The sequence below is a fragment of the Phaseolus vulgaris genome, chromosome 7, assembly GCF_000499845.2.
Source record: "Phaseolus vulgaris cultivar G19833 chromosome 7, P. vulgaris v2.0, whole genome shotgun sequence".
In the NCBI taxonomy this organism is placed as follows: Eukaryota; Viridiplantae; Streptophyta; class Magnoliopsida; order Fabales; family Fabaceae; genus Phaseolus; species Phaseolus vulgaris.
The window spans coordinates 29,459,283-29,471,515 of NC_023753.2; the positions used below are offsets into that span (position 1 = coordinate 29,459,283).

Below are 12,233 nucleotides of genomic sequence, written 5' to 3' on the forward strand. Positions count from 1 at the left end.
TTGCACTTAGAGATATTGGTATCTTGTGTGTTTTCCCGGATCTCCTTTCCATGCAACCTCCTCCACATTCCATGTTAGAGGCACCACTTCTGGTGGAGAAGATAGTGAAGAAAATGATGGAGAAGATCGTGGAGAAAATTCAACTCCTACTTAGGTGGAGACAATCTTTCATACTTTAGATAAAATCCTCTCAAATATTTTCTTTTGTTTTGATTCTAAAAAACACCATGGGTTTTTACATATTTGACTCATTCATAAAGGTAGACACTTCTTTTAGACCATTTACTCTAAAAACACAACATTAACAAAAAAATAATAGTTAAGACCCAAATAAATCTAATTATAGGAATCTTAATTAAAACAATAAATAACTAATAACAATTAATTATTTTTTGTCTCTAAAATTGATTTCTATTTCATGATTTTCTTATAGTGTATACAACATTTAATTCAAATTACAATCATAATAACTAATATTTTCTAATTTAAAATAGTACAAAAAAAATTATGTAATTTCACTGTAATTTAAATAAGTAATTCGTTCAAGTTAAACTCTAATTTCAACATTAAATATCTAATATAAATAATTTTTTCTATGAACTTTTGACTATCATTTAAATTCCTCGTGTATAAATTATAACATGAATTATAAATTACAATCTAAAATATACATTAATTAAATTTAATCATATATTCATATTTCAATTGATAATTAGACACATTAATACTTTTTTATTGAACCCATTTTAATTTTTTACACTCAATCGAAACACACATAATTAGCTATAGAAAACTGTTTATAGAAATATCACGTAATTGATTACATAAGCAACCTAAATCGACTATGTCTCTTAACTTGAGATAAATGCAAAATACAATGTACGAAAAGAAAAGAGAAGCCATAATCAATTACTATAATATGAAAAATCAATTTTGATTAAACAAATCCTACCTAATCAATTATGAGTCTCACCTTAATGAGTCATGTCTCTTTATATCATAGTCACATAACATTTAACTCATGCATGTTCATCATAAATAATATAAAGAGGTCCATGATTTTATTTGACAATAGTAATGAAATATACACTATTAAGGACTATACATAACAACTATATAGTCATAATTGATTACTAACCTCAACTTAATTAATTATGTTTAAAAAACATAATTAATTAAATTACTTACATAATTGATTATGTGACTTTTTTTTAGAACATAGCCCTAATTAGTTATGATTTCAAACAAAGAAACCCTGATGACACTTTGAGTCATACAATCATTAACCAATAAAACATGTTCAGATTAATGCATGTAAGTAAAATGATTTGTGAGCTTACTTAACCAAGACAAAAATTGTGATTCTTCAACACAACAACAATTTCACAATCCAACTTAACCACCATAAAAATCACAATTGAAACACAATAGTAAGAGTAGAGAAAGGAAGCAAGCAAGCTCACAAGAAGTAAGAAAAAGACAAAGGAAGCAATGAAAGGTGTGAACCAAATCCACACATTCACAAGTTTTTAATGGCAACTTCCAACCAATCTATAAGGTGCAACATTCCAGTAGCCATTGATCAAAATTTTCTGCATGCAGAAGCTCTACACTCAGGAATAATCCCACGTGATTTTACCTTATGAATTAGGTCAAAACAAGAGTAAATATACAAGAAATGTATGTTCTTCTCACATAAGAAAACCATCATCCCGGAAATATGTTCTCAATTTTCTTAGCACATCATGAAATACAAATAACACTTTTGTCGCCTTTATTTCCAATACTAGAATAAATCTTGGAAACAAATTCCATTTCCTAGTCCAACCCAAGCATCCTCGTGAGTTTCCCACAAAGGCATTTCAAGTAGCGTACCAGATTCAAAGAAGTAACTCTATTTTACGAAACTCCAAAGATGAAGCAAGATGCTGCAACCTTTATTTCCATTGCGCCGCACAATTTCTCTGCAACAGAAGCTGAAGAGAATTTCAAGTGGACCAAGTTTTGTGTAAAACCATTCACCCGTTCTCCATCAGAACCCACACCAAGCCTCCAAAATTTTGTTTGGACTTCTCTTTATACCTATAGAAGACAAAAAAAATGTCCCTTTTTATGCGTTACACCCATTAATAGATAAGCACGAAAAAATATGCAGGGATATAGAGGGTAGTTTTTTTGAAAGAGAAAATAAAATAAAATTAAAGCATCACAGTCTGAACTCTGAACAGTTGCACAATTAAGAGATAGAATTACGAAACTAAAAACTAGCATAATAATTAAATAAAGGGAATAAAGAATAAATCGAATCATTGAACTTGTTCATAATCATTATTATCCAAGTTGGGAAGAAAACAAAAAAGAGAGCACCTTTGATTGCAACAGTGTCTTCCTAATGGTTATCACTTAAGCAGAGTTTAAGGGCATGAAAATGACAGCAAGAGAGAAAAAAAAAGGCTCGCTTTTTGATGGGTATATAATTTGGATTTTGAAGAGAGCGCGGTGCACTTGTAGAAAGAGAAAGGGCTTTTGTGAGGAATAGGATTAGGGAAAAGTAGCATAAGCCCTTAAGAGTTAAGAGTTCCTTTTTCTCTGTAATAACAATAATGTGAATAATTGTTACTGTTAATATTGTTATTATTGCGTAGTGTTTCAGATCTGTGCCATATTAAGCACAGGCGAGGTTGCAAGCAAGGTGGGGTGTTTTGCTGAATGTGGTAGCTGACGCTTTCTTATGGCGTCTGAAACGGCGTCGTCCGCGGATGAAGAAGCCGTTGCTGTTTCAGCTGCGGGTGCTGGAGGGACTGATAAGAGAGGCAGACACCGGATTCTTGCTGAATTGAAGCGTCTCGACCAAGACTCCAAATTTCTTCAAGTTAGTTCACTTTTCTCTCTCTTCTATTTTATAAATTTCTTCAATTTTGGAAATGTAGTTAGTACTAGAAATGCTGCAGAATTAACAATTTCCTACTGCGTTTTGTGTATAATGTACATGCTAGTTCGCTGCTGAAAAATTGAAAAAAAAAAATATCTTAGTATCGGTAATTAAAAAATGATTGCTTCTTAATGATCTGCTCGTATTTTTCTGATTTTTTCTTTAGGGATAGATAGGTGTTCGGTTAGTCGCAGTTTGCTCCCTAGTTTGTTTGTTAGAATTCAAATTTCAAGTTGTTTGTGGATTCCGTGGGACCAGTCCTTTAGAAGATTCTCTGTTTGGATATAAAGAATCTGCCTGCTGGTTTTTCTGTTCTATTTCATGCTTGATAAATTAGTGCAAAGGACTTTCAATTTTTTATGCTCCTCTCTTGGTGATTCTAGTGTCAGCCTTTCTAGTTAAGTTTTTTACGTTGAGAGAAATTTGGATCCTTTGCAATGGCAGCAATTCATTTCCCTTGTGGAGCTGTTCTTAAATAACAGTTCATTTGTTATTTCCAGGTGGAAGACTACAGTATAGCTATTATCAAATTAGTTTCACAAATCACAACTAGTTGCAGATCTTTTATATATTGTTCCTTATTCTTAAGCTCCTCAGTTTAGCATATTTTGATGCAATTAAAAGTTGTTGCCCTATTTGAAATTATCCTCAATTGTCCTTGGTAGCAAGAGCACTAATTCTATTGCCAATCGACAAAACAACATATGCTTCTAAGTTAAGAAGAACCCATTTTTTTTATGCATAATGCATTTATCTACTGGTAGATATCGTATAGGTGATTCATTCCAAGAGATGTCTTCAAAGTTAAAAAATATCTAGAAATATATGACAATATGAGCTTTTCTTCTGAGAAATTTGAGCAGTTAATTGAAACTTCAGCTTCCTTTTGTTAGTTTCTTTCAGAATTATAAATAGATGAAAAAACTTAAAGTGAGATAGCTATATTGTAGAAAAAATTATTTGTCATGTGTTGAATTTATGGCCCCCCTTGCAAACAACAACAATAATAATAACCTTATCTTATCAAGTGAGTTTGGTTCTATTGATCACACAACACTATTAAATTTGGTCAAAAAACCAAATTCTTAGGAATATTATTCATGTACAAAGAAGACCATTTTTTTTCAGCAATGAATAAATGAAATAAAATAGGACACTTGAGGGGTGTCTCAACCTTTATAAAGAAAAGAGCAAGATCGATCTCATACTCTAGACAAAAGTAATAGATCTATCACAGAACATAGACTGTTATAATACAGTTCCAAAACCTAAAGAAAGACACTTTCCAACAATCTAATGCCATGAACAAACTTTGCCTGCCACAAACTTTACTGCACACAGAGTTCATGGCAACATGTCTCAAAATCAGTTACCCATGTTTAATCTACTCAATAACACACAAGGTATAACAAAGAATTATGAGAATACAAGAAGGGGCCTCCATAATTATGAGAATACAAAGAAGACCATTAGAAGCACCACTGAGGAGAGTAAATTGTATGATTTTTAGTCTTGTGGTGAGGGGGAGAAAGAGGCCAAGTAGGACATTAATGGAGTTTGTTATGAGGGATCTCATGATAAATTATATTTCTGAAGATTTAGTCTTTAACCTAGACGAATGGTGTTATGTGTTTTATGTTACCAAGGTTACCTAGTGAGATAAGCTTTAGTTGTCTTTTTTGATTGCCTATCCTTTTTCCCAGAGCTAGAAACCATGCAATTTACTCTCCCCACAGGTGCCTCTCCTGTTTTTTTTTCTACATTTCTAAACCACATTAATCAATTTTTTGTCATCTATTCCTCAATAACAACAATTAGTTGTATCGTATCGTATCATATCGGTTCTTGTATGTTCATACATTCATCTTAACATTCTCACTTGTATTATTATCACTTTTTTCTCGTGTTACTCCAATTAAGTCCAATATTCTCTACAGCAGAGTATAGCCAGCTGTACAAGTAGAAGAAAACTTCCCTTTGAGCTTGTGAATTATACTCCTAATAGTACAGGAAAACTTCAATGCCTTTTTTTCATTTTAACCACTTAACTTGCATCTTGCGTGTGGCTTCTTAAATAATTTCCTCATCATTTTGCATTATTGATTTTAGATATTTAAACTTAGAAACTTGTGATGTGACATCTCCCATTTTTACCTATAAATTATACTCCAAAATGTCTTTTTCCAAATTGCAATGCATATACTTTGTTTTACTCTTACTGTACTGAAAATCCTTATATTCCAAAGTATGTTCCCAAAGCTCAAGTATAAAGTTAACATTTGATTCTAAAATTTGAACTATATAATCCGTGAATAGTATGTATTTAGGGATAATATTATTTATGCTCCATGGTGAGCTCATCCTAGGCTAGATTGGATACAGAAGGCTGAGCCTAATATAAACTTTGCAGGAAAACTTGGCAGCAATGTTCTTAGTCTCTTCTCTGGGAGTTTTTATGCTAGTTATCTTATCATACATGTCTTGTATAATTAAGATATTAGTCAGTGTCGCAAGAATACCCTTCTTTTCCAAAGCACTAAATCTTTTATTTTTCATAGTTAATCAAATCAAGCATAAGTCTCTTTTTTCTTTTACTTTCATATCTTTTCATTTTCTATTGTAGAAGACAAAATAGCTTCTGTTGTAGACCTTCCTGACAAAACTAAATTGATTCTTTGTAATCCCTATCTTTATTTTTCTTTTTCATTTCTTATTTTCACAAATAGTTACAAAACATCACTTTAATTTTACTGTTTCCTAAAATATTAAAAACAAATAATTTTTAACTGTTCCTATGAAAATGTTTGTGATAGGAAACAAAGTTGAAATGAGGTAGGTAGCAGTTTTGTAATTATTTGTGAAAACTAGAAATCTTTTCTTAAGCCGAACAAGCTCATGGTTCCATCATTCTTGTTATATCCGGAAATGTTTCATAAGGGGTTATATTGCTTTTTCCCCTAATCTAATTGCTTAAATCAATATTAGGGCATATTACAAGTTAATGTTTTTTTAGTGGAAGCCAAGCAAACAGTTAGGTGCTTTGAAAATCAACTGTTTTCCTGGGGCCTCGCTGTATTTCCTGCTTTTTTCATTTCATTTGTATTTATTCTCTTTCCTCGGATGTTATACAGGAAGAATTGGAAGAGCTTGAGAAAACAGAAAATGTATCGACCATATGCATGGAGTAAGTACTGTTTCATTACTTGTTTCTCTTCTTTGTGAAAGAAGAAATAAGAATAACCTGACAAAAGCTCATGGTATATTTTTGTAATATGGAAATCTGAAACATGTTGGATTTTCCTATTCAGCAAGTTGTAAATTGATGTTTCTCTGTTGATGGACCCTGCATGGTTTTCTTTCTCGTAGCTTTTGCTAAAATGTTTCTCTTATTTGCTTGTGTGCTACAATATTCTGAGGCCTAAAAAATTTCACTTGACGTAGTGCAGCTTGCTACAAAGCATGGAAAGTAGGCCTGATCCACTGCTCCCAGAGTAAATGGCTGTTACCTGCATCTTTACTTTTAATTTCATTTTTTCTAGTAGACTTGTAGGTGAACTGAGTACTCATCATCAGTTTTCTCTACTAACAGAGTTCATGGACCTGTAAACCTCTTATGGGATAGATGGTTTGAAGGGCCTCAAGATCCACAAGCATGTAGATGTTGGATACTTTGATTTAAAGCTGTGTCAATTTTCCTTGCGTTGCAAATAGGATGCCATGCCACATATTACTAAATTAAAGTGACTCTGGAACTGAAGAAAATGTTTGATGACATCTTGTACAACGCAAACTAATTCTTTTACGGGTCCTTGCTTTCATTACATAAGATTATGATGAATCTTGTTCATGTGTACTCACATTCATTTACTGTAATACTGTAATCAAGGGAGAAGTAATATTATTTGTGCTTCTAATAATCTCAATCAAACTCTTAATGTTCCTTGTGTTAACTTTTATGCTTGCATGGGCAGAGACTTTATCACTTAGTTAAAAGTTATAGCTGAATACTGTGATTTAATTGTAATTTTGGCTGGCTTACATCATGGCAACTGAGAATCAATTGTGATCCTAGTTCTGAAAATACCAGTTATTGAATTAAGCATATATTTTTAAATTAAAAATTATAGTTGATAGTTTGAATATAATTTTGTTTACTTAAAAGAGTATAATAGTCACTGTGACTCGGTGTATTTGACTTACCTAACAAGACAATTGATGTAATATGCAACCACAACAGCCTAAAGATGTGTAATTTAGCAGCATTTAACCTTGAAGAGGATGACTTTTGGAAAGGAAGGCATTGGTTTTACTTGTCATAAAGTATTCATGAATGATAACCAGATTTACCGGGCAAACCACTTGGGGGTTGGGAGAGCAAAGAGAGCTTGCAATCCCTCCTTTCACAATGATAAGATTTTGTAATCATTTTACTTCTAAGCCATCTTAAGTTAACAACCTCGTTACTTTCTCTCTTTGCCCTTTTGTTTGTGCTGTTCCTCTCTTTTCAGCTGCTATTATGATGGAATTGTTAACCTTTTATTCCTTTCATGGACAACACACTATAGTAATTGCAGCTTTCTATTGCAAAGTGATTATGAATGTCCACCTCTGGTTTTGACTGCAACCTGCTTCATTGTTCATGGATAGTGAATGCAATTGGGACAGGAAAATGAAAAAAAGAACAGTGAAGGAGACTACAACTTATCAGCCTTTTAACTAAAGAACTAAAGAGGGCGTTGGTCTAAGCAGAAATTGTCTGTGAGCAACCTTGGGATACACTATTGTTACCATTCCTATGGCAGATAATGACATACAATCACATCACATGATCAGCCAATAGAAGCGATGTGGATGTAGCAGCAGCAAGAGGTGACATCATGTGATGGAAATGGGATTTAAGACAAATAGTAGCCACGGAATTGGACATATATAGTCATTGATAGTGCGAGTAATACTGCTTCTGAAGGTAGAAACAGTGGACAGATAATTTCTGAAGACATTTTTTGTGCTACATTGTTAATTTGTTGCGTACCTGTGTTGTCTAAAACCTGCAATAAAAGGAATGCAAAATAATCTAAAAAAGGGATTCATTTCACTTTATTGTCTGCTGGAGAAATGTACATGTCTGGGGAAGGTTGTGCATGTGTTGGTTCCAAAATCTCATCTTCAATTTTTTTATAAAATATTTTTTAAGCATTCTCAAATGTTTAGTAAGAAAAATAAGAATTTTTAACTGAATTTTATGTTTTGTTATTTTATCATACTGGTCTGTTTTATACTTGATCTGTTACTCCACATTTTCTTTTATTTCTTTAATATTAAATGTTAATTTATTCAATTTTTAGGATTTAAGCTAATATAATATTATAATAATATATGGAAAAAATTTAATATTTATTATCAGTTAAGATTATCTTCATGGACTTTTATCCTACTTATATAGATCTTGGACTCAATTCATGACCTATATTTAGCTCCAACTATTAAGGATTTATTTAAATTTTAGTTAAAACATTCAAATTAATTTTAATTTTTATTATAATTGTGTCAGCATGTTTAACCTTTTTTTTATCTAATTAAAAATAAAATTTACTTCAAATTTTTGTAAACTTCAAAGTTAGGAGTTTCTTTTTTCAACTAAATTTAATTAAACTTAATTTTCTAACTAAAATTGAAACATCTTTACTAAGCATATATTTGGTTTGCTGATGAAAATTTGGAAACCCATATTAACGAAAATTTGTTTCTCTTTGTGTTTGGGAAAATGGAGACTTAGGTGTGTTTGTTTGTAGGGAGGAGAAAGCTAAAGAAATAGATAAATGAGAGTATTGAATGGAAAGTTAGAAAAACAAGAAAAGAAATTATAGAAAATCATAAAAACCGATGTATTTTTATACTTTCAAAATTTTATTGGTAATGGGAAGAGATTTATGAAGAAAGTATTTTTTTTTAAAATTAATTATATAAGTATAATACTTAATATATATTTTTATATTATAATAAAATTAATAATTAAAATATTAAATAAAAAGTAATTTAAAATTTAATTATTAATATGATTTTTATTATTATTTATTAATTTATTTAAATTTTAAATTTTAAAGTTTTTATAATAAATTATTTATAATTATTTTAAATTTATTATATTTATCAAGTTAGTTACAAACTTTCACACAACCGTCATTCACAAATTTTAATAAATTTTCTTCACAGATCACACTAATATACTTCAATTCAAACAATTCTACTTTTTATCTCAAATCACTTTAAATTCACTCTCCCAAATCACACAACATTAATGATAAATAAGGATTTTAAACCACAACTCGTGTTTAGGTTTTTCATCCACAAAGCTCTAAAGGTAAGTTTATGCATGCCAAACACATCTTTCGTGAGTCGCATTAAATTCAACATCTTTCCAAACACATCCTAGGTTATAGTTTAAAATTTGAAACTGCCCGGACTATATTGTTGTCTTTTCCTAATGAGTTTATACATAGAAAAGTGTTATCTATTAAAAAAACATATTAAATCAACTTAATTCACAATGTCATTAATTCAATCAAGAATTTAATTAGCAAGATTTTAGGCATTTGTAGCCAGTTAATTTAAACTTAACAATACATGAAGTAACAAAGGATAATTTAAACTTAATTAAGTTTGAAATTCAGAGTCCCCAAAATACATCTGGGTGAAAAGTCAGAAGAATTTGTGAATTTGTAAACTAAAGGTGAAGCTAAGTGATCAATAATTGTAGGGTGCAATACTGTGCAAAGAGAAAGAACATCATCACACTTTGTCCTTGGATCTAAACTATTGCTGCTTCTGGATTTCAATTATCTATACACTGTAGTGCGCCTCGCCTGCACGAACAGACAAATAAATAAAGTTGCAGTGGCCGGCAACCCGCCACCTAATTAGCATTCAAATTCCCCATTTAAATCCAACCCTTTTACATATTTATGTCAAATTAAAGTTTATCACTCCCAGTTTTTCACACAAATTATTATTTTATAACTTATATTCTTAATTTTAAGTATTTTTACACATTGCTTGAAAAAATAATGAAAAAAATTATTAATAATTTAAATAAAAGATGTAATAGGAAATCACATATTATTTAGCATGTTAAAATCACTTTATCAACTTACACATGATTGTTTCAACTTGATCAATATATTCAAGTTTTGATATATATATATATATATATATATATATATATATAAATAAATGCGACTAAAATTAGGGTGTGCAAATGGCACTTGCAGGTGATGAAAGGATTTTGTTAGAGAATAGTTTGTTGGCATTTGTTTGTATTTTGTTGTTGTAGAACAAAAGAGTAGAGGAGAGAATCAGTATCCCATTTGGTAGAAGAAAGATGGCCCATAAGAAGACCGTTGCTGCATCATGGTGGTCAGCATCTGTACATGGGAAGTAAAAAAATGTCATTCTGAACTGAGAATACTTTACAATAAAGTTTATGGAAAGGTTCAATGCATGATTATAGTGAGAGGGGGAGTACTTGACCATAATCACGAGTATACACACATAAACACACTATGGAGTGTGCATGAAGCATGGAGCCATGTTTTGAATCCTCCAATGAAGTGGCCCAATAAGAGAGAACGGTTTTGCATGTGAGAATGGCTACGTTATCGATGAGAAAGCGCACTGCATTTGGCAAATGGGTACGCATCCCAAGCAAATGGAGATGGAGACATACCCCTCTCAGTACCAAGCAACCATTTTTTGAACACATCATCTTATCTCATGTATTGTACTCACAAAAAGAACCGTTATACATCATTTTCTTTTCATTTCCTCCAATCACTTTCACTTCCTCTTCCCCATTTGCTTAATTAAATAGTCCAACTTCAGAGTGTTTCTATATGTGCATATTTTTAATGCACCAACTACTTGGAACAACGAGCCAAGCCAATAATATAACAAACCCTCTCCCCCTACTTCATGTTATTGGCTACTTCCCTTTCGTTCAAGGAAAACTACAATATACACACATGTCAAGGTCTAATACACCATAGCCTTCTTTGGATTACTATATCATACTATAATTAAACCAAATTCTATTCCATTAATTATTACTGTCATGGCTATACCTAAACCCTACATATCTGACCTCATCCGCACCACAACACCCTCCTTTCTTTATCTTAATGAATCAATAACTGATCTATCTACCCAACTAGACTAATCATAACATTCATCGAACATCTCAATAAATTACATTGATTTACTAAAGTGTATCATTTCTGTGAACTTTTTTTTTACTGTAACCTTATTTTTTTTATCATTTCCTTTATCTGTACGAATTTTTCTAACATGGTTGTAAAGTCTGTGACATGGTGAATTTGTCACAGTGTTAGGAAATTACATGTGAGAAGAAGATCTAGCAGTAGCAGATGCCACAAAACTGTTCCCCCGCATATCATGTGCATAGATTCATCTTTTCTTCTTTTCGTCACTCATCATCTTCTTTTGGACTTGGGATCTTTGATTTCCCGTTTTTAGGTCAGAGGTAAACAGAAAAGCAATGGCATGTGAGTGTTAGGGGAGTGGTCTCTTTTTGGGATATAAACAAATTGACCATTGTTCTAGATTAGGTCGTGCTTATATTCCTATATATGTCTTATATCAGTCAGAACATCAATAGGGTAATTAACAGATTCAAATTCCACAGGTCAAAGATAACTAATAACCTTCACTACATGACAAGGTTGCCATGTATTCCACCACATGAAGAAGATCAGCTTCTCCACAAAAAAGAAAATTTTCTCCTCTCTTGCATTACCTTAATTATTACACACAATAATTCTCCTTATTTATGTTGTTGATTGACTGAGTTCTCTGATCTGAAAAGACTTATCAAAACTTGAATAATTGTAAAACAACTGACTAAAGTGAAGTTATATAATTTAATATATCATGATCTCAACCAATTAAAAACTAAAGGGATAATAAAAAACTGCTCTCATTTCCTTATAATAATAATATCAAACAAATATAGCTTGCTTGCTATTAAACAATTTTTATTTCACCATAAGATGAATGTCTCTTTTCTGAATCAAGATAGTGAATTTTTAATTGTTGTATAAAAGAGGAGAGAGGGAAAGGCAGGGTTGTAGGTTGGTTGCAAAAGAGGTGAATGAATAAAAATGAATAGAACAAAAATGGAGAAGCATATATAGTAGATAAAAGAAAGAGAGAATCCATGTGGGTGGGGAGGGAATAACAGTGTTGGAAGTGGTCCAACTACTGAGCCCAAGATAGAGGAATCACAATC

The 12,233-nt window shown here is 31.5% G+C and overlaps 1 protein-coding gene across 2 annotated transcripts; it reads left to right on the forward strand.

Annotated features, from left to right (window-relative positions):
- The first annotated feature begins 2,316 nt into the window (after nt 1-2,316).
- On the forward strand, nt 2,317-6,882 carry LOC137829766 (guanine nucleotide-binding protein subunit gamma 1-like). Of its 2 annotated transcripts, none has more exons than XM_068636667.1 (4): nt 2,317-2,872; nt 6,064-6,116; nt 6,379-6,423; nt 6,522-6,882. In XM_068636667.1, the coding sequence occupies exons 1-4, from the start codon at nt 2,732-2,734 to the stop codon at nt 6,604-6,606; spliced, it is 324 nt and encodes a 107-aa protein (XP_068492768.1). In that variant the 5' UTR covers nt 2,317-2,731; the 3' UTR covers nt 6,607-6,882. The 2 variants fall into 2 exon arrangements, with proteins under 2 accessions (XP_068492768.1, XP_068492769.1); XM_068636668.1 differs by having other exon boundaries at nt 2,365-2,872; nt 6,374-6,423.
- Nucleotides 6,883-12,233: the final 5,351 nt, after the last annotated feature.

Excerpts from the sequence above, each read along its gene's own strand:
- LOC137829766 (XM_068636667.1), top strand. The coding sequence starts at position 2,732 with ATGGCGTCTGAAACGGCGTCGTCCGCGGATGAAGAAGCCGTTGCTGTT. Across the intron at positions 6,117-6,378 it reads GTATCGACCATATGCATGGA|CTTGCTACAAAGCATGGAAA; the intron begins GTAAGTACTGTT and ends GACGTAGTGCAG. Across the intron at positions 6,424-6,521 it reads CCTGATCCACTGCTCCCAGA|AGTTCATGGACCTGTAAACC; the intron begins GTAAATGGCTGT and ends CTCTACTAACAG.